The following is a 20298-nucleotide window of genomic DNA, read 5'->3' as shown; positions in this document are numbered from 1 at the left end:
CGTTTAAATTCCGGGCAGGGAACAGACCGAAACCGACACATCCACAAGGTCTTTAATTTAAATGTTGTGTATGCATCCCAGAGACTTATGTGCCTTTCCCAAAAATGTTCGAAAGAAATTCTGGAGTGGAAGCTCTCGCAATGTCTTAGCAAGAAATGTGAAGTTTGCCTGAAGTTCACATTTGCCTGACGTTTACAAAAAGAAAATAATAAAGAGAACACGTAGCTCTTTCGTGTGATGTCCCATTAGACAACAAGTACTCTTGTTCTAACGTAAATGCTAGGTTAATGATAAACGAAGAGATCGCTGTTCGCGGCGAAAGTAATATTTCTGTAGGAGCATTGACGGCGGGCTCCAGTGTTGCTCCCCCCTTTCCCTTTAACAGCAGGCTGCCGCACATCGAGGCACGCCGACGCTACACGCGAAGTTGCGTGCATGCTAGAAAACACATGGCGAGCACGCTGCTCGCGTTGCCCACCATCTATGCTGATGCTACGCGCAAGCTTATATTTCTGAGGCGCAGTGCGCGTTCTCGTTTGAACTTGACAAAAACAGACCATCCGTAAGAAAATGTAGCTGGGCTGTTCATTGTCCAATGAGATGTCACTATGTAAAGATGAATTGGTATTATGTACTATCCTAATTAAGTTCGGTATACTGCTTCAAGGAAAAACTCAACGTTTAACGTTCATACTGACTTGTTGGCTTTAATGTTTCGAAATTATTCTATATCTGGCAATAGCTGTATTTACTCTACATGAGCTATACGCAGGTACAGTGAATTTATGATAATACATTCCTTTATTCACAAATTATCTGTGGCTTGAAGACCAATCAAGAGGGAAAAAAAAAGTGCTCTTACGTCTATGGTCTTACTTATTTGGTACGGCATTACTTATTGTTCAATAATAAGAACTCTACTCATCATACCCCTTCTATTCTCTTTGGCTACAAGTATGGCAACAAAATTACGTGGCATGGCTACTTTGGCTACTTTTTTTGCTTAAGTTCTGGCTCCTTTTCAAATCCACTCAACGGCAGCCATGACGTGCTCTATACTAAAATTTGCCATTACACAAAAACACACGTTTATCAGTATCTGTCCGGAAACTTTGCCATTCTAAATTAGTAAGGCGGATGAGAAAAGCGCTGCTTTTTCTTCGACGCACGCTGAATTTTTTAACCTCCTTGGCTTTATCATGCCTTTAGTAGGATGGTGGATGTCTGGCCTCACTTTCGGGACATAACTTTCACTGAAGGAGTCCTTGAAAACGTCATTCGCCTTTTCTTAGCCACTCCCTTTCATCTGGACCGAACTATAAGGGTTCAACGCTTGGCCTTAGGGGTTACGAAGTGGCACTGAATAAACAGCGACAAGCTTGGCGCGTACTGTCATGGCGCCTAGACTTACATGGCGCCGGCACTTCTCAAGGTCTCGTGTAGATTCATAGGCAGCGTGCAGCAGAACCGAGGCGGCCAGGCAATGGACGTTCGTGTCTTGACCTCGGCAGTAGTAGTAGTAGTGTCCTCTACTGCAAACGGCAGTCCTTCGTCTTCTCCTCAGCGGTCACCGCAGCGCGTGGCAGCTCGAGCCGCTGGTGTCTTCTTCCTTCACGGTATCGCTCACGAGTTAAGCGCGCTCAACGCGGCAAACAGGCATGGAGAAAATTAGAAAGTACCTAGGTCGTTCCTAGGAGATAAGGCGAAAGCCTTTGCACCTACCTTGCCTCTTCATCGAAGTCTTGCTTGAATGTATTCCTTGCCCTTCATTGCACGCTCATTTGAATTTTCATCTTTTCGTCTTAGTAGATCACATGGACGTCGACAAAGGGGGGAGGGGTTGCAAAAGGGCACTTGTATTCTAAAGCCACACCAGGCAACAAGACTTTGCACACCCCAAATCGATCGTATTTCTTACTGCAATTCATTACTAAATTACTGCAATCAGCTTGAATACCGCAAAACAGGACCTTCAGCAATCGAAAATGATGCCTAATAGAAAGGATCTTTCAGCTGGGGCACGTTTGTTTTTTGAAAAAGCGGTCGCATTTCACCTGAGACCGCTTTGTTTTGGTCTTCGGACGCACTCGAATCCCTTTGCCCTTCACTTCTAAAGTGAAATGAACCATGTAACATTTCTCCAGATGATTTCTGACACCTCCATACCTCTTGGAACATTAGCAAACACCTTAGACGACTAGACGAGGTAACGCTAGAAGCTTTCGTTGCGCAGTTGCCCGTCCACACATTTATTGTCATAAATTAAATTTTTACTTAATTCACATGCATTATTTGGTAAATAAACAAGAACACAATCTATCATTTCCTCCTTTCCTGCCGCCGTTTCTCCCAGTCCGATGAAAGCTGCTCATAATGATGGCCGGTAATCTTCGCTTAACTATATAAACATAAAACATTTTGTCCATTGGTGTCTTCCAGTTGGGCACAAGTCACGTGGGCATTGTCAATGCCCCACATAAATCTACTGAAGAGTTTAGAAGACTACGCTGATAGCGGCATCGACAATAGGGTATAATTTCTTTAATAGGTGCGTGGAGGTAGCCTAATCAATTCTGCAGACATTATCAATAAGGTTGTTCTCTCTCTCTCACACACTTTGAGTATATCCTTTGAGGACATCCACTCATAGCGGGGAAGTAGGCGATGCCCTCTAGCATGGAAGGCACATACTTAGGCGTGTGAACGGTCGTCAAAGTTCTAGGTCCAATAAACTTGACAGTCTATCGGAACGTAATTGTGGCAGAACTGCCCAAAAGCGGGTGCGTGAACACACAGGACGCAGCGCTGTGTCCTGCGTGCTCTTCGTCCCGTCTTCCGTGCTGTTCTGCCACAACGTTCATGAACCAACGAGCCCACTTAAGAGCCCTTGTAATGGTTCATTTGGCACAGTTTCATCTTTATTGCTTGCTTTTGCTTTTTTTATTGCGTTTGCAGCGCGTGTAATTCTCATTAACCCCACCCCTCAATGCGGCCAGTGCCCCTCGTGGCTGCATACCACTGAGATCACGACGTAATCACCAGCAGTGACAACAGCGATTTAAAAGTTTAAGATTCATGATACGGTGGTGGCAGTGCAAAGTGACAGTGTGCGAGCTTAAAAGATGGCCATGGAATATCCACTCATAGCGGGGAAGTAGGCGATGCCCTCTAGCATGGAAGGCACATACTTAGGCGTGTGAACGGTCGTCAAAGTTCTAGGTCCAATAAACTTGACAGTCTATCCGAACGTAATTGTGGCAGAACTGCCCAAAAGCGGGTGCGTGAACACACAGGACGCAGCGCTGTGTCCTGCGTGCTCTTCGTCCCGTCTTCCGTGCTGTTCTGCCACAACGTTCATGAACCAACGAGCCCACTTAAGAGCCCTTGTAATGGTTCATTTGGCACAGTTTCATCTTTATTGCTTGCTTTTGCTTTTTTTATTGCGTTTGCAGCGCGTGTAATTCTCATTAACCCCACCCCTCAATGCGGCCAGCGCCCCTCGTGGCTGCATACCACTGAGATCACGACGTAATCACCAGCAGTGACAACAGCGATTTAAAAGTTTAAGATTCATGATACGGTGGTGGCAGTGCAAAGTGACAGTGTACGAGCTTAAAAGATGGCCATGGAATTGCGTACACAACTATCCTGAGACTAACAAGCCTGAATGACGAAGAGTGGAGTGATAGACTGTCGCTCGAACTTAGCGCCCCCACGGGGAAGCGCTCTTCATGTTGTGTGCCAGCTAACCTTTGCTGAACCAGGCACACGCGTAGGCAGTTTCGTGGTGGTAAACTGCAGGGCACAAATGAGGTACGGGACATAGAGGAACACACATAGCACAGTATAAGAGCTAACTCGCAGCTATCCTTATTGCGAAAAACTTTCCTACATATACAGGGTGTTCTTTTTAGACAAATCTAATTTTTATTGAAAGTGATATGGCAGTCAGGACCTTGTCGTCTCCGCAAACTAATTCTATGCCGAGGCGGAATCACTTTACCCCACCTAAAGATATATTCAAATGAGTAATTAACAAAAACTTGTTAACTGGGTTCTAATGATTAACTCGAGGGTCGTTGTTTATATTCAAAAGTTGTAGGACACGACAATTTATAGCATGTTCATGTTATAAAAAAAATTGCAATGAACACACGTACTTTCAGATGATAAACATCGAAATTCAAGGCCCCGATCTAGGCGATACTGAAACTGAGCGCACCGGGCGCGCGGGGAATGCGGCAGATGTGTTACTCCAGACCGGAAGCTCACGTGACGAACTTTGAAAAGAAAAAAGGCGCGTCGCAGCAGAATCTGGTCAGGAAAAAACGGTAAGTCGTCCCAAATACCTAAATGGACCGCGCATTGTTTGCGTTTGGTGTGCAGTGCTTATCTGTTTCTTTCGAGCTGTACCCAAGAGGAAGAGTGGTAAGTTAAGCGAGTTGGTAATGATTCATTATGTAACTGCGCAAAAAACGGACGGTGACACAAGAGGAGAGGAAGCCTGTTTGTGCCTTCCTCTTCTCTTGTGTCACCGTCCGTTTTTTGCGTAGTTACATAATGCACCCAAGAGGACCGGTTTCCACCTTTAACTTTCACAGTACAGCAGTGTTGCCAGACGCCACCGACTAAACAAGCGAATAATCACCACAAAAGAAGCCCAAAAAAGCGGCGGCACTCCTGTGAACAAGCCCAAAACTAGCGGAAGTTCAAAAAAAATTTTTTTTTCTCATTCTTGAAAATTATTTTGTAGTGTGAAACAAATACTACAAGCACGTATGGAAGGTGAAAAAGTTTATTTATATTACTTTTTTCGTTATAGTTTATTCATTTCAGATAATACAAGTAGGCGCTTCCATGACTGAAAACACTGAAGGTTGTTTCTGGCACTTCGGAACCGCGCACTGCACAGAGTCGTCGTCACTGGTTTCCAATGCATCTGAAAAAATCCATGTCATCCAGTTCCGCGGAACCATACATGTTCTTCGAATTCCGCGCCGCGCATCCCACGTGGTCTTCGAGCCGGAGGCAGGGACGTGCATTCTACTTCACTGTTCACATGTAAACAATTGAGAAGAATCTTCCCAGTCAAAATGACCAGCTCCTCGCTTCGCGAGGCTTCACTGAAAGTAACGTCAGGGCCTCTCCTGAGTTTTTCTTCCTCCATGCTGTAGCGCCTTGATAAATGTCGCCAGGAGGAAAAGAAGGGCCCAGGAGCGCTAGATGAGTGCTTAGGGGGGGGGGGGGTTCGTATATTTTGAGGCAAGCCATGTATTTGATGACAAATACAGGTGCCGGGCACTAAAAGCATACTATTTCCCGAAAAAGCGCGAGTAAGCCCAAAAACGCGACCAGCGACTCTAAGAACTGCCAAGCGACTCAGCCTCTTATCCTCTTATAATAAGCGGAACTGGCAACTCTGCAGTACAGCCCGTAGTCGTGTGCACAAGAAGAGCAGGCGGAGCACCCCCCCCCCCTTCTTACCTCAATTATCTGAGGGGGGCGCCAAGTCTGTCCCACACATGCGTGCATGAAGGCTATTTCATGCACGATGGGGACGACGCTCTTAAAAATAAGTTGCACAAACTTTTATAAGATTTTTACATTGAAGGCACGCACCTCGGTGCGTCTCGACATGCAGGTGATGAAGTTCCTTAAAGGGACACTAAAGAGAAACAATGAATTAGTTTAGATCGACAAATTGTGCTCTGAGAACTCTAATGTTATTAATTTCGCCATCATAGGTTTATTAACAGAGGAGAAGATCTAGTTCAAAGTGTCATTTTTAAATTTCGCGTCGAAATCTCCCCGCGTGACGTCACGGATTTCAAAGTGTACTTATCGTATTTTGGCGCCATTGGCTCAACAAAATTACCCCAAACTTTGTATGCTAAGTCCATGGCCCCCTCAGAAAACAATGTACTTCATTTTTGCCGATTAGGAACTACGTAGTCCCGAGTAGGCGCCGTCAAAACATGTGACGTCACGGCGAATGGTGCGGAATCTTCAAGGTGGCGTCCGCACCTACATTTTGTTTTTGCGCATTCTCTCGCTTACTAAGCGTCTTCTTGCAGCAAGCATGGCGTTTTTGGTATCGTGAAAGAGTACTGTACTAAAATGAGAAATATCGTTTTGCTCTTTAGTGTCCCTTTAAAGCACGGCCTTACTCGGTCAGACCTGTCCCGCCATTGTTTTAAGTGAAAGGTTGTGGTCATGCAGGCTTTTGACGATGATGGTGGCCGAGGACCTCCGATGTTGCATTCGAAGAGCTGTTTATCTTATAATGTGCGGAAAGAAGGCAAAGATCTCCTTCGTGCACGACCCACTTGGCTTCCATGGGTGTCACTGTGCCCAAATCATGGCGAGGCTACGTGAATGAATTGCCTGTTTTCCAAAGTAGGCGTTCCGCATAATATCTGAGATAACAAAAACACTCTAAAAATACAGGGCGTGCAAACACGGACACAAGAAAGAAGTCAGGACACCACAAACGCAGAATGAATACTTACCAACTAGCTCAGCTCTCTGTTATTCTAAACAAAAACACATTGTTGTATCTGATCTTCTCTGTCTCGCTGTTACACGTATCTTTTGTGAGGGCATTTTGTTTTCACTGCGCTATTAGGCATACGGCGTGTTACAGTGTCTGCAGCATGAATGATGTTTCTTACCAAGGTTGGCATGCATGAAGACTATTTCATGTAGGACGAGGACGGCGCTCTTAAAAATAAATTGCACGAAGTGCTATATAAGATTTTTATATCGAAGGCATGCAGTTCGGTGCGTCTCGATATAGAGGTGATGCAGTTACTTAAAGCACGGTCTTACGAAATGAATGTAAGGAAAACAGTGTGCGGTGTAGAACGTGCATACTAACACGATAAAAATGGCCGCATAAACGAAAGCAATGCGCTCTGGATCTTATGAAATGTTCCATTTGTACGAGCGAACCAACTAAACTGATCCAAACTGATCCGCTTTATTTCACACTCAACGTACTGTAGTGCTTGTATGAAACACCTACACAGAACAACGGGAGAAAAACACTCCTTATATGCACTCGGGCCTGTTCGCAAGCGACGGCCAGTTGCATATTTGCCTTTGGGTATCGAAAACGGTGCCGTCGTGGGCAGGTTTGTAAAAATGGCCTCGAATAGCTGCATTGATAGTACTTGGTGCAATCTGAGTCATGAGGAAGAAGTTTGTTGTCCTCGACACCTTTGCAAAGGTCGCCTTCGTTCGCCTTTGCTACCGGTGTGACTGCAGGCGTTGGGCTATCCGCCACCGTCGTAGATGAAGCAAGTGGAGACGACCACGTTAGAACTTCGGATATTGCCGACCGCGATGACGTCGCACGTTGGCTAGACGACGTGGTGACTTTGGGCGTTGGATGCTCCGATGACATCGTAGGTTTAACAGACGACGCCTCTGCTGTGGTCGTTGAAACAGATGGCGTCATAGGTTGGGCAGACGACCCTTCTACTTTGGTCGTCGAAGGATTGGACAACATCATAAGGGGCGCAGGCGATGTTTCACCTCCAGCTGTTGGAGGAGCCGATGACGTCGTAGGTTGCACGGACGACGCCTCTGCTGTGGTTGTTGGAACAGATAGCGTCATAGGTTGGGCAGATGACGCTTCTACTTTGGTCATCGAGGGATTGGATAGCGTCGTAAGTGGCGCAGGACGACGTCTCGCCTTTAGGTGATGGAGGAGCCGATGCGGTTGTACGCGAGGCAGGCGACGTGACGGACTGCGGGAAGAGGTCCTGGAATATACTTCCAATTATATTCCATGCACTATTCTGTGGGCCAGTGCTTTTACCGATTACCGCGGTTTGTTGCGCTGTTGTTGACTCTGCTTGAATAGGAGTACTGTGAACTTCCGGTGTGTTTTGGGGCGTCGAAGTTTCGGCTCTGGGTGTTGGAGGAGCCGATGAGGTCGTTGGCGAGGCAGGGGACGTGACGGACTGCGGGAAGAGGTTCTGGAATATACTTCCAATTATATTCCAGGCACTATTCTGCGGAACAGTGCTTTTATCGGTTGCCGCGGTTGGTTGAGCTGTAGGTGGCACTGCTTGAATCAGAGTACTCTGAACTTCTGGTGTGTTTTGGGGCGTCGAAGTTTCGGCTCTGGGTGTTGGAGGAGCCGATGAGGTCGTTGGCGAGGCAGGGGACGTGACGGACTGCGGGAAGAGGTTCTGGAATATACTTTCAATCATATTCCAGGCACTATTCTGCGGAACAGTGCTTTTATCGGTTGCCGCGGTTGGTTGCGCTGTAGGTGACACTGCTTGAATCCGAGTACTCTGAACTTCCGGTGTGTTTTGCGACGTCGAAGTTTCGACTCTGGGCGTTGGAGGAGGCGATGAGGTCGTAGGCGAGGCAGGGGACGTGACGGACTGCGGGAAGAGCTCCTGGAATATACCTCCAATTATATTCCAGGCGCTATTCTGCGGCACAGTGCTCTTATCGGTTGCTGCGGTCGGCTGCGCTGCAGCTGGCGCTGCTTGATTCGGAGTACTCTGAACTTCCGGTGTGTTTTGGGGCGTCGAAGTTTCGGCTCTGGGTGTTGGAGGAGCCGATGAGGTCGTTGGCGAGGCAGGGGACGTGACGGACTGCGGGAAGAGGTTCTGGAATATACTTTCAATCATATTCCAGGCACTATTCTGCGGAACAGTGCTTTTATCGGTTGCCGCAGTCGGTTGCGCGGCAGCTGGCGCTGCTGGATTCGGAGTACTCTGAACTTCCGGTGTGTTTTCGGACGTGGACGTTTTGTTTTTAGGTGTTGAAGAAGCTGATGACGTCGTAGGCGAGACCGGCGACGTGATGGACGGCGGAAAGAGTTTCTGGAATATACTTTCAATCATATTCCAGGCACTATTCTGCGGAACAGTGCTTTTATCGGTTGCCGCGGTCGGTTGCGCGGCAGCTGGCGCTGCTTGATTCGGAGTACTCTGAAATTGCGGTGCCTTTTGGGACGTCGAAACTCCCGCTGGTGACGATGGTGCATCTGTGGTTGCTGCAGGTGCCACCATTGCGGTTGTTGACAACTTGCCCCCTTCAGGCCGGAACAAATGGGACGAAAGGAGTATGCCAGTGTGATTCCTTGGTCGCAGATGCGTTTAGTGGCTGGCCGTGCGTTTTGTTGCCGGTATGTAATAGCGTCGTATTCGGCTCGGCACTGGGCGTTGAATCTGATGGGAGTTCAGTAGTGCCATATTTTACCTCTATCTCCTTCCACCACGTGGTGTTCGGTGGGGAGTAGTAGAAGTGCACGTAATAGCCGGTGATGTCTAAAGTTGAACGAAGAGCCTTCAAGAGGTACGACTTTTCCTTGCATTCACCCTTGTAGTCGCCGAGGTCCACAGACCTGAGCGCTCCTCCGCGATACTGCCGTCCCATCACCATTCTGGCCTGCAGAACAACGTAAGAACATTTGTTTGAGTGATATGTTTTGATCAAGAGAAAAGCTAATTCCAAATCGCGTGTTCGTTCCATTTCAAAAAACGTATTATAGGAACTTCATTAGTTGCCTTTGAACTTGGATTCCAGAAACAATCATATTACCCACGAGCTAACACTAAAGAAGACACCACGCTGCTCTATGGTTCTTTAGTAGCACACCAAACCCGTACATGACTACCATAGTTTTCAATATTCACACATTCACACACGCTTACACAGGCTAACATTAGTAAAAAAATAGTGTTTTCCTATGACGCACTCTTTAGCACAGTGAATTAACTGTGACGGTCGATATGCTAAACATATACGGCCTGAAAAAAAAAACCGCCAGGCCTGCGCGGATAGCACAGCACAGTCACAGCGAAAGCTGGAAGAGCGGCATTTCTAGAGCCTATTATAAACTCTCTTGGGGCCACTAAATCCAAGTACACTAGCAACGTACTCACTACGCCACAAATCATATTTTTTGAAGTTGAGAAGCACCTACCGCGACATTATTTGTCATTCTGCTGAGAAGCGAGGTACCATCTGTAAGGCATAATGTGCACTTTGTTGATGCGATGGTTGATGACGACCAATTATTGCTGATCCCTTTGTAATGGGTTGGAAGCTTTAAAAGATCCACTAGTTACGTAATTCGCATTGTGTGACGCCCGGTCGTTACTAGGGGCGTAGCTCCTCTTAGTATAACCTTGTCACGTCTCTGTTGTCCGGCGTTACCGGCGTAAACGGCAGTATCTCCCGTATAATACAATAGATGGCGCTGTCTCATAGAAGTACATACAAACTGCAGCTCAGGGACGATATTCTAGGTAGCGCTGTACACAATCTGTGTCGTCATCACCATTTCTCGTCTCATTTCCTAGATGGCGTTGGTCCAATAGAATTGCGTGCAATATGGCGCTTGTGTGAATCGACACTAGATGGCGCTAGAAGTGCCGCTGCTCTCCGATTGGCTGCTGCGCGGGCTGCGCGGGATGCGCGGGGAGCGAGCGCCTCTCTCATTCTCCTGGATCGTCGCCGTACGTGTCGGATCGTTGGTGGAGCATGGACGATGCGCAGCGGCGGGCTCTCGCTTGGCGGCAGCCAGGCGGATCCCGAGACGGTGCGCGCCCAGGACGCCGCTGCGAAACTGGCACAACGTGAAGCGGATCCCGAGACCATGATTGCTTCAGGAGCTTCGCCCAAGCTCTTCATCATTCACCCGTGGATATGCTGTAATTTTTTGAACTCTCCCACCACGCTTTATAACATACGTTAACGAGAAAAAGGTTGAGAGAGAGGGAATTAACTTTATTGAGACCTTGAAGAAATGGATCATGGGAGCCTTATGGGCTTCCTTGGCAACCAATGGAAGTGCAGTGCGAAGAACCCACTACGCTATAAATCATCATAATTTTTGTGAAGCAGGGAAGCAGCCACTATGCCATTTTTCTTCATTCTGCGGAGAACCGCGGTACCCGCTAAACACCTGTAGGGTATTATATGCACTTTGTTGATGCTGTGGCTGATGACGATGAAGAATTAATGGCAGATCCCTTTGTAATGGGTTGGAAGCATTCAACAACGCTCTTGTTGCGCAATTCGCATTGTGTGACGCCTCGTTGCAGAATTCGCGTTGTGCGACGCTTGGTGCTTATTTTACTCTTCTACCACACTATATTGCCTATGCTAATGTGGTTCCTTCCCGACATCACGCCTGTAAAGGTTCTTTTTGCAAAGCAGTTTCAAGCACCGGCATGCCTCTGAGGTAGAACACTGGGTTCCCACGCAGAGGACCCAGGTTCGAGCCTCGTTCCATCGCGGATATGTTTTCTTATTTTCTTTTTTTTCTTATTTCGAGCGGTAGTGGTTACAGACACCGGTGGCGGCGGCGGACAACTAAGGCGCCAAAAACGACTCTTGCTGTGATCTCATAACAGCGTTCGCCGTAAAAAGTGTGCCTACTGGATAGGCGACCATATATGATATAAAGAAACGCTTATTCACCGCACAGTGGGACTGTGTTAAGCTATAATTGGCTTACCTTTCGTTTGTAATTTGGTTTAATAATATATGAGTATGCACTTGACTTCTGAGTATGGCTCAGAAGTGCAGTGTAGTGTAGAAGTCTAAGCATCTTTGGATCCTTTTTAAGGTTTTGTCGTATCATCATTCGGCGCCCGACTTTAATACTTACAATTCTGCTCAAGTGCTGAACACTTGTGACATTACGGCCTTTTGTTTTCGGTGGGCACAATGAAACATATATCGAACTCTTTACGCGACCAGTACAATGGAAATCGTTTGAAATGTGTTTCCGTTGTTACGACAGTACCGCCCTTGCCGGGCCATATGAAGATTGCACCAGCTCGGCAGGCTTGCGTAGGTTTACGAAAGCCCCACATGTGACTCTGATAACTTGTCGTATCCAGAATGTACTACATAAGTTTTCATTGCCTCAAGAAAAAAAAATCTCTCTTGAAACATCGACATGCCCACATCGCACGACCTAAATTGCTGTTAAAAATGAACCTCATGTTTCGTGCACGAGATATATCGTGTTTCTTTTGCTTTTTTATTGTGAATGCATCAAAAAGAAACCAACGCTGTTGAAGAATGCGCTGTACTCGCCAATTCTAGCGATGAAGCAGCCAACCTCGCCGGTGATACTGAAGCGACCATATTATTGTCAATAAAAGGTGGCTGCAGTTTGGAGGAACTCGCGTTGCGTGTCATGTTCATGACTTAGCGAGACTAGGAGTGAATGAAAGAGACAAAGTGATTACACGGCTTAATTAACTTCAGTGCAACCGATCATACTTTGCACTGAGTACTGTAGCAAAGCAATTAGGTATTCAAGTAAGGCGCTGCCAGAAGCGGTCCTACCGCCAATCTGTGACCCAGCATGGTATGATACAGTCTGCAGGGCCGTGCTGCGAAGAAAATAGGCTGGCGTTGTATAAAGTACAGGAGCAGCGGAATAAAGATTAGCACATGTACCCAAGACCGGAGGGGTAGAACTGCGACAAGCAGAGTCTTCTTCACGAGCACGTCAAAACGAGAGAGGCAGACAGGATCTGTGTTTGGAAGCAGGGGTGGCCCTCAAGAAGCAGTACCTCTTGAAGCCATCATTTCGGATCCTGGGATAGATTTTGTTTCTCCAATAATGGGTCCCGTGATAGGCGGTATTCAAGGGTTGAGCCCACACTTCTAGTGGGAGGCTCAGCTTAAAAGCTCAGGCCTTGAAGACCAGCGAAGCCGGCTGAAGAGAGCCAAGCTGTGAGCTCGTGCTCACGGTATCTTGGACTAAGGACGCCTTCCACTTTGGACGATTCCGCCGTTGGCTCGCTGTAATGATAAAGTTTATTCGCCTTCCTCCTCAAATCATCGGCCATTTGTGCCTAGTTGTTTTTTCCGTTGCCGCTGTAAACTAGCAAACGACAAAGTCTTCAAGATCGGCCTCACTTAACTCAAAGAAAAACGATCGGGTGAGCAGACATGTTCAACCTCAGCAAAGAAAACTTTCCCTTAATGAAGGAGTTCTACGCTCAAAGGCGTACATTTTTTTACAGCGAGATAATTTGGATTTCTTTTTTAATTGAGTTCTGGTGATTGATGTGCCAATACCACGAAATGATTATGGGGCTAGTCGTAGTGGGGGAACTCCGGGTGAGCTTTTACCACGTATGGTTCCTCAACGATCTCCTGAATCGATGTACAAAACATAAAAAAGCTGTTCTTGCATTTCGCCTCTATCGAAATCTGGCTGTCGATGATGGGAATCGAATTCACGTTTCTTATGTTAGTAGCGCTACATGGCAGCTTCTAATCTACCATCGCGGGTGTTTATGTTCGTTATTTGACTGCGTAATCCCACAATAAACTGAGCTGGCCAGGTTACACCTGGTCGTAGGGTTGTAGGTAGGGGATATTCCTAAGCCGATCTGTTATATGAAGCCGTTCGTATAGAAATCTGCTCTTGCTTGTGCGTCATTTTTAGCGGCGACGAGCACCGAGCGACAATCTTGTTTCTTTTTCAAGCACTTCCGGTCGAGCACTCACTTCTGATTTTCCGAATTTTCGTAAAAAGTTTTCTAAAAAAATAGAAATTTATGATTCTGGCTCAAAATAAGGGTTATATTTGATACATAAAACATTGGAGCATAACTTTACTTAAGCTAAGGGCCAAGTAGTTGTCAGGGTAATACTGAAAAAAAAATTAAATCTCAACCACGCGCTTGTTTTACGTGGCCTCCGAGATCGGCTTCAGCGAAGCTCAAAGTTAACCCATGGAATAACCAAGACACACGAACGCCAACATGCAGGCGACCCTACCAGACACCTAAGTCAAGGATTAGAGTCACCTCCACGTTTTAAAAGGTTTCCTTCAGTGCAGCGCGGCCATTATGAGGACACAGAGAAAGTGCAGCAGAAGCTACTTCTCTGTGTATGTCGTGCACCTCCCTTGTGTCGTTGTTCTGGTTGCACTACGCGCGAAAAAAGATGTTCAGAATGTTGTGTGAACTTTTTTCCAGCCTTGGTTATGGGAACAACGGCAGAACGTGTAGAAATGATGGGTACTCTCCAGAAGAGGGTTGGCGAAGAAAGGTCACTTTACAAATTCCTATAGTGTATATCTAGGATGCTTAGAGAGAGAGGAATAAACGTTTATTTTGAGGAACCGCACTGTGCGCCCAAGGTGGGCGGCCTCCTCATTCCAGGTAGCCGCGGGCCTTCGCTATCTCTCGCGTCCGTTGAACCGGGCTTCGCTGATTTTCAGGTCTGGGTCCGATAGCTTGGCCTCCCACTGCTCTTCGGTAAGTGTAGCGGTGAAAGGGTTTTGTATGCATCCTCATACCATACGGCATCGAGTGTCCGGGACATCACAGTACTTGCAGATGTACGAGTGCTCAGTCGGTGAGATACGGTGAAGTGATATACCGTGAACGTAGTGTTTGCAATTTCCTGAGGGTTGCTGCCTCTTCTCTAGTTAGGCTGGGGTGAGCTGGCGGATAAGTTCTGCGGCCTAGCGTATCGTGGAGTAAGATGTCGCTGTACTTTTCGGGTACATCATCTTTCCTCCGAAGCGAGTCCTGTGGGAAGGCCTTATTTTTATTAATTTCCAACAGTTATTTGCCCCTTAGGTAAACTTATGCGCCCATGTAATATCTATCCAATATAACTCTAGAACAAGAACCGTCGATTTCGCGCGAGTTTTATATATTAAAATAAATTTTTTGAATATTTTCCGATGTGCTCGACCGAAACTGCTCGGAAGAGACACAATACTGTACCTCGTCGCTCGTCAAACTAATAAATACACTAATATGGGCCATGAGACACAGTAGTGTGTGGCTAACCTTGCGGCTTATGCTTTCGTCATCTTCATAGGCCACGTACTGGTCAGCGAGCTTGAGGAACGAGCAGGCCTCCTCGCCGAAGCGCTCTCGTGTCCAGCCGCTCTTGATATGACTGCACACCTGGGATCAGAGAATTGTTAATATTAGTATTATTGAAGCTGTTATTGTTCTCTGGCTATGTAGGATTTGTCAATGTCTTCTGGGAAGTTGGCTCCAATTGCTTAGATACAGGATAAACAAGGTTCCGTGTCCGCGCTCATAAAACTTTCTGCAGCATTGCCTCTGGGATTCCTCTACAAGTACACAGGGGTAGAGAAATCAATTCTTTTGCTCCCACAACAATTAATTCAATTTGATAGACAACGCTCAAATAAACGCAATATATGTACATATAAGAAATACTTTATGTGAGATATATGAACCAGTATTCAAATGTATGAATTCGCGAAATAGTGTGTTAGTGCATTATGAAATATTTTATGATCGTAGCTTTGTAATTAAAGCGATATCACAAGTGAATAAAGTGCACAAGACGTCTAAAGAGGAAAAAAGTATTTCGAGCGATCTTCTTCGCTCGAAAAATATTTTTTTCGTAGGAAAATACGTTGAACCCCGAACTAGCCCTCTTTCGCGTAAGAATATTATGCACCACCTTTTCATATACGACTGATTGGATAATAATGCCCTTGCAGAATAATTCCTAGTGAATCTGGTAACTCATATACATAAACTGTGAATTCGTGCATCACGTTCTTGAGCTCTAAGTGTTGTAACAGCTTCCTATTACAGGTCTGCGATATCCCGGAACTGAGTTGTAAGTTTGTAAACATTTGGCGTCAGCTCGTTTCATCGATTGGTCACATTTTGCCATGTTTAAAAGAAGTGAAGCCTCTAATATAAACGGTTATTTCAGTACTGATTCCGCAGTTATGGTGCTCGTTTCAAATTTCCTTCAGATCGGTCCAGCGCCTGCCTAATGACAGTATTCGTGTCCGTGAACACTCATCTGGTAGATCACTGTAGGAAATGTGATTGCGAACCATTTTTTAAAGATTGTGAAGTTCTAGGCTCTCATGTAGAGCAACGTCACCGTGAAATCTATGAGGCTTTTTGCATACAGAAAAGTGGAGACTGTTGTGTCAGCGCAGTTTCGCTATCGCTTCGCAAAAATGAAATGTTGTATCTTTCAAAACGCTGATTTGGCAATGTTCCAGCAATATCTTGTTACCGATGTGTATACTGATTATGTTTCCCCTGTATATACTGACGTGCAAACACAATAATATCGTTGTTAGTCAGCCTCGTGTCTGTGTCCTCTCGTCTTCGTCCTGTTCTAGCGCTGTTTCTTCGTTCAAAAATCAGTAAGTACCAACCAGCCCAATTCAAGACGCTAATACAGTCTGCATGTACATTACTATGTAAACTGGGGTCTACCGTGAGCGAAAGCTTGCTCTTAATGTTGGCGCTGATTGCACCTACTGAAAGGAAGAGAACTCATTTGCCTTGGCATGGACAATGCAGACAACACTGGTGGATTTGAGTAACAGTCTCAGTGATTTACCTTGTTTTTGGTCCTCTTTTCACGATGACTGCCAATATTACTTCAGTAAATATATGGTCTTCACTTTTAGGTTTTTATGCATGATTAAAAGCCATTGATCGTTAATTTGTCTTTTTTACGCAAGATAATTCATACCCCGCACAATAATTCAATGGAATAACCTATCAACAAGCATAGCAAATGAAGCTAACTTACCATCTTTTCAAATTTCGTTGAATGAAAACGGTTCGACCTAGTAGATTAGATATTACTACCGGTTGTCACATGTACACATTGGCATATTTTACATCAGTGTGTTCTTATTCTAAAGTATATGTGCGTCTACTGACTACTCTTATTTATTTGTTGCACAATCATACTTTGACGTCTAAACTCCATATTTGAGTTAAATTTCATGTTCCTGCTGTGAAGACATAGGAATTTCATGTTTTAGATCTGTCATGCTTTCTTTTTGCATAGTATGTATTAGTGGCTGCATTTCGACGTTGGTTTTTTCTTGTCTTTCTTTGTGTATGAAAATCTTCGAATACGGGGGGCCGCTGGAACCATAGAGTTTCCTAATAATACAATAGAGGGAAATCTGGCGCTAGTGTCTACAGGAGGTGCACCGCATGGAGCTTCAGTCAGCATGGAAATGATGGATAGTACACGGATTTGTCTAAGCTTCGTTCTTTGGGCTCCGTTTGGCTCCGTATCGCCTGCGGCCTGCTTTGTCGCGAGACGAAGTTCAGCAGTAGTCAGCAATTCCACTTCACAATCTTGACCTTTTAGGCTCACCGGTTCAAATCGCGTCATGAAGTGCCCAACGATCCATTCTTTCATCCGAAGCAAACGCCGCAGCACAACAATAAACAAAGCCACTAGTGCGTTCAAAGCCGCAAGCACGAAGATTAGGCAAATCCATGTGCTAACCTAAATTCCCATGATGGTTGAACGATCGCAGCGCCTGGGTACCCTCTAGTAAATATTGCAGGAAATTCTGCGGCTGGAACCAGCGTTGCGACAAGTGGTCTTGTCTTCGTCAAGGCTGCTACGCTCCGCTCACTCTCTCCCGACCACAAAAGTATAGAGGAGGGAGAACGGAGCAATTGCGAATAAAGGGCACGTGTGTGGGCACGCCCCTCCCCCGCCATGTAACACCCTCGGACGAGTGCACTTAGGGGCATCCTAAATTAATAAATAAATACATAAATACATAATACATAAACAGAGCAACCATGGCAACAAAACCAGTTATAAATTTCCGCTAAATATAACGTTACTGCCACATCAATAAAGTGCTCGCCGCAGCTGCTTTTCCTTAGCATTGACTTTCTCGCCGCGAGTACATTATTATGGCATTACGATTTGATTTCATGGCACTCGCCCTGTATTCGACAATGTACCCTCAGCCCGAGAGAAGAGAGACAGGGAGGCGATTGGAAGGTAAGCCGTTTAAGTGTTTTTCACCTGATTTGCTGCCTCGTGCACTGTGGCAGGATGAAGCAGGCGTTAACGCTATTTCGTTACTTCTTGCTGTTTTTAACATGAAAGTGTTTTATGCCGGGGTCCACCAAGACTTAAGTGACGTATTTCTGTCACGGATATGATGTTCATAAAATGGACGGTAACGTGAGAAAGAAAAAAACTGTATAGGAAAAAGCTCCGCCACCGAGAATCGAACCTACGCCCTCTAGGCACGCGACAATAAGCGCCCGGCGCACTACTGACTAGGCTACCGAAGCACACGCACGAGACTCCGAAGACGTGGTTTATATCTCTCACACATTCTTTCTTGCACGGCAGGGCTAGGCTGGGCCGGGCGCTGCCGCCGTCTGTGAGCGCCGAAGTGATGTACTGCGTCATGATACTTACTAGCGCTGACAGGTGAGCGATTAGGCGACGACGCAGTTAAAGTATGGCCTCTGATGTTGCACGTGCCAGGAAACCTGCCAGCGCGCAATCTCGGAGGCCATGGTTAAAGCTTCGCGATACCAGCGAGAGACACTGGCCGCGCTAGTATCGAGGAGTCGCCATAGACGCAGTTACGTTATTTGCCTTTCACTTCGCTTTAGCATGTGACGGCTTGTTGTGGGAGTTTTGCTGCTTCCATATGTACCAACAGTGTTTCTCCGCCACCGACTTCTTCGAGTACGTTAGCACCGACTAATAAAACTGCTGCAATAGCGCCCCAGAAAGGCAACGATGTCGACCGGCGAATGTTGAGTTTGACAACTTCAGCTACCCAAACGGTTAAATCGTGATCGTGGGCGTTAGTCGTCGCGATGGAGATGTGCCACTAGGCGTCAACGTGGGTGAATCCATGTCAAACGGTGCTATAGCTACCAAACACCAATAGATATTGTAAAAGCTCTCTTATATCAATACACAATAAGCACTACTTCTGTGAAGACACGTTTCTCTTTAGTGTTATACCGATTTCTATGACGGAAGGATCAGCCATGTTTTTTTTTACTTACCTCAAAAAATGCGAGGAATCCCTGAAGCTTGGTGTAGGGTCCTGAGTGGCCCGGGAATACGGTGTGGAGTCCAGAGGGTTCGACCACCGCGGTGTATGTCCGACCGGACAGCGGAATCTCAAGCACTATCTTCTCGCGTGGGGCACCTTTCATTGCTATCAACTCCGCTCTGTCAATCTAAGGGAACAAACGAAGTAATTATGACACGTACCAGGATTTCTCATGCGATGCACATAGCGAGAATCCCGCAATTATATTTGCAAAAATATATGAAAGCAATAGCATGCGAGTTCTATGATATGAGAGATTGCCGCAAGATTGCTTCTTACCTTAGTTCAAGTTTACTTCAAGGGGTTATGAAACACGGGCTTGCTGAGAAAACTCAACCTGCGGATGGCAGACACTGCTGTGAACATCTCAGCCAAATCAGCCCGGCAAAGAGAGCTTGCAAACGGAGCGCGAAGTTGCCATTTTCATCAGCGCCCTCTCTTCATACAGAGGCCTGTGCTCACTCTCTTCGAAGCTGCCGGCGCCTGCTGTTTGACGTCCAAGAACGGATATCATACTATTAGCCAACAGCCGACATAAATCAAGAGGGGCTATTGGATCAGATGCGCTTCTTGCCACGGTGGGCCGCCACGTGCCGGCGCCGCGCTCCATAGTCTACTAACGTTACATAGTGATAACACTCGCCCGCGCGGTAATCACAGCGGGAGCGAGCGATCGCGTTTCATCACTCACGCTCAAGGTGATGACACGCCCTGACGTAACTTTCGTCCGTGTCATCCCCCGCTTTTGTTATCTCTTTGTATCTTCCAGCGCGCTCGTCGGGACGAGAGAAGAGCGAAAGCGCTTAAAGCGTGCCGACGAACCTCGGTAACTCCGCTCGTTCCTGACGGATTCGAGAACCATTTGCGGTAATCGATTCATAAGGCAATAAATTCCGATATTGTAGTCAACGGATGAATACTTAGAAAAGTGGTTCGTGACCCGTTTCACGTTTATTCTCTTTTTATGCGTACACGATAACATGATTAGTCACATGTATTACACTCGGAGATCGCACTCCTATTAAACTGCCAGGTTTTACCACAATACTAAACACGTTTACTATGTTAACTGCAGATTGCAGCATGAGCTATTAAGAATACATTTCACAAAAAGTATTGCAAGACGACGGACTCGCCAACCAGTGCGTGTCTGTATTCTGGATGTACGCCAAGCAAGTTTGCTCCAAAAGTATTTTCGCCCTAGAGGGCTCTATTTCCCAGCGTGCGATCACGCCCCACCACAATTCGACTATGCGTATGGCCTGCTTCCGGAAGTTGGTGCGACTCGCAGTTAGTCAGACATCGAAGGGATGCAAGTGCCGTTTACAATTACCGAGCTTCAGGCCGCCATTGACTAGGCAAAACTGTACGCAAGGTGCCAGGTTAACATATGATCTCTTATGAAGCGCTGCAGTGGCTGC

General features: G+C 46.3%; 1 protein-coding gene across 1 annotated transcript; it reads right to left on the bottom strand.

Annotated features, from left to right (window-relative positions):
• Positions 1-9060: 9060 nt before the first annotated feature.
• On the bottom strand, positions 9061-18998 carry LOC119375230 (chitinase-3-like protein 1). The gene is made up of 3 exons (XM_037645414.2): positions 18828-18998; positions 14808-14927; positions 9061-9414 (listed from the first exon to the last, which is right to left on the bottom strand). Exons 1-3 carry the CDS (start codon positions 18978-18980, stop codon positions 9061-9063), a joined length of 627 nt encoding a protein of 208 aa, XP_037501342.2. The 5' UTR covers positions 18981-18998.
• Between the last annotated feature and the right edge of the window lie 1300 nt (positions 18999-20298).

The sequence above is a fragment of the Rhipicephalus sanguineus genome, chromosome 11, assembly GCF_013339695.2.
Source record: "Rhipicephalus sanguineus isolate Rsan-2018 chromosome 11, BIME_Rsan_1.4, whole genome shotgun sequence".
Classification (NCBI taxonomy): Eukaryota; Metazoa; Arthropoda; class Arachnida; order Ixodida; family Ixodidae; genus Rhipicephalus; species Rhipicephalus sanguineus.
Note: the sequence above shows the minus strand (reverse complement) of the source record. Positions and strands in the feature narration are given on the sequence as shown.

Coding starts and splice junctions, on each gene's coding strand:
- LOC119375230 (XM_037645414.2), bottom strand. CDS start 18,980: ATGAAAGGTGCCCCACGCGAGAAGATAGTGCTTGAGATTCCGCTGTCC. Junction 14,928..18,827: donor GATTCCTCGCATTTTTTGAG/GTAAGTAAAAAA, acceptor CTCTGATCCCAG/GTGTGCAGTCATATCAAGAG. Junction 9,415..14,807: donor ACGAAAGCATAAGCCGCAAG/GTTAGCCACACA, acceptor GTTGTTCTGCAG/GCCAGAATGGTGATGGGACG.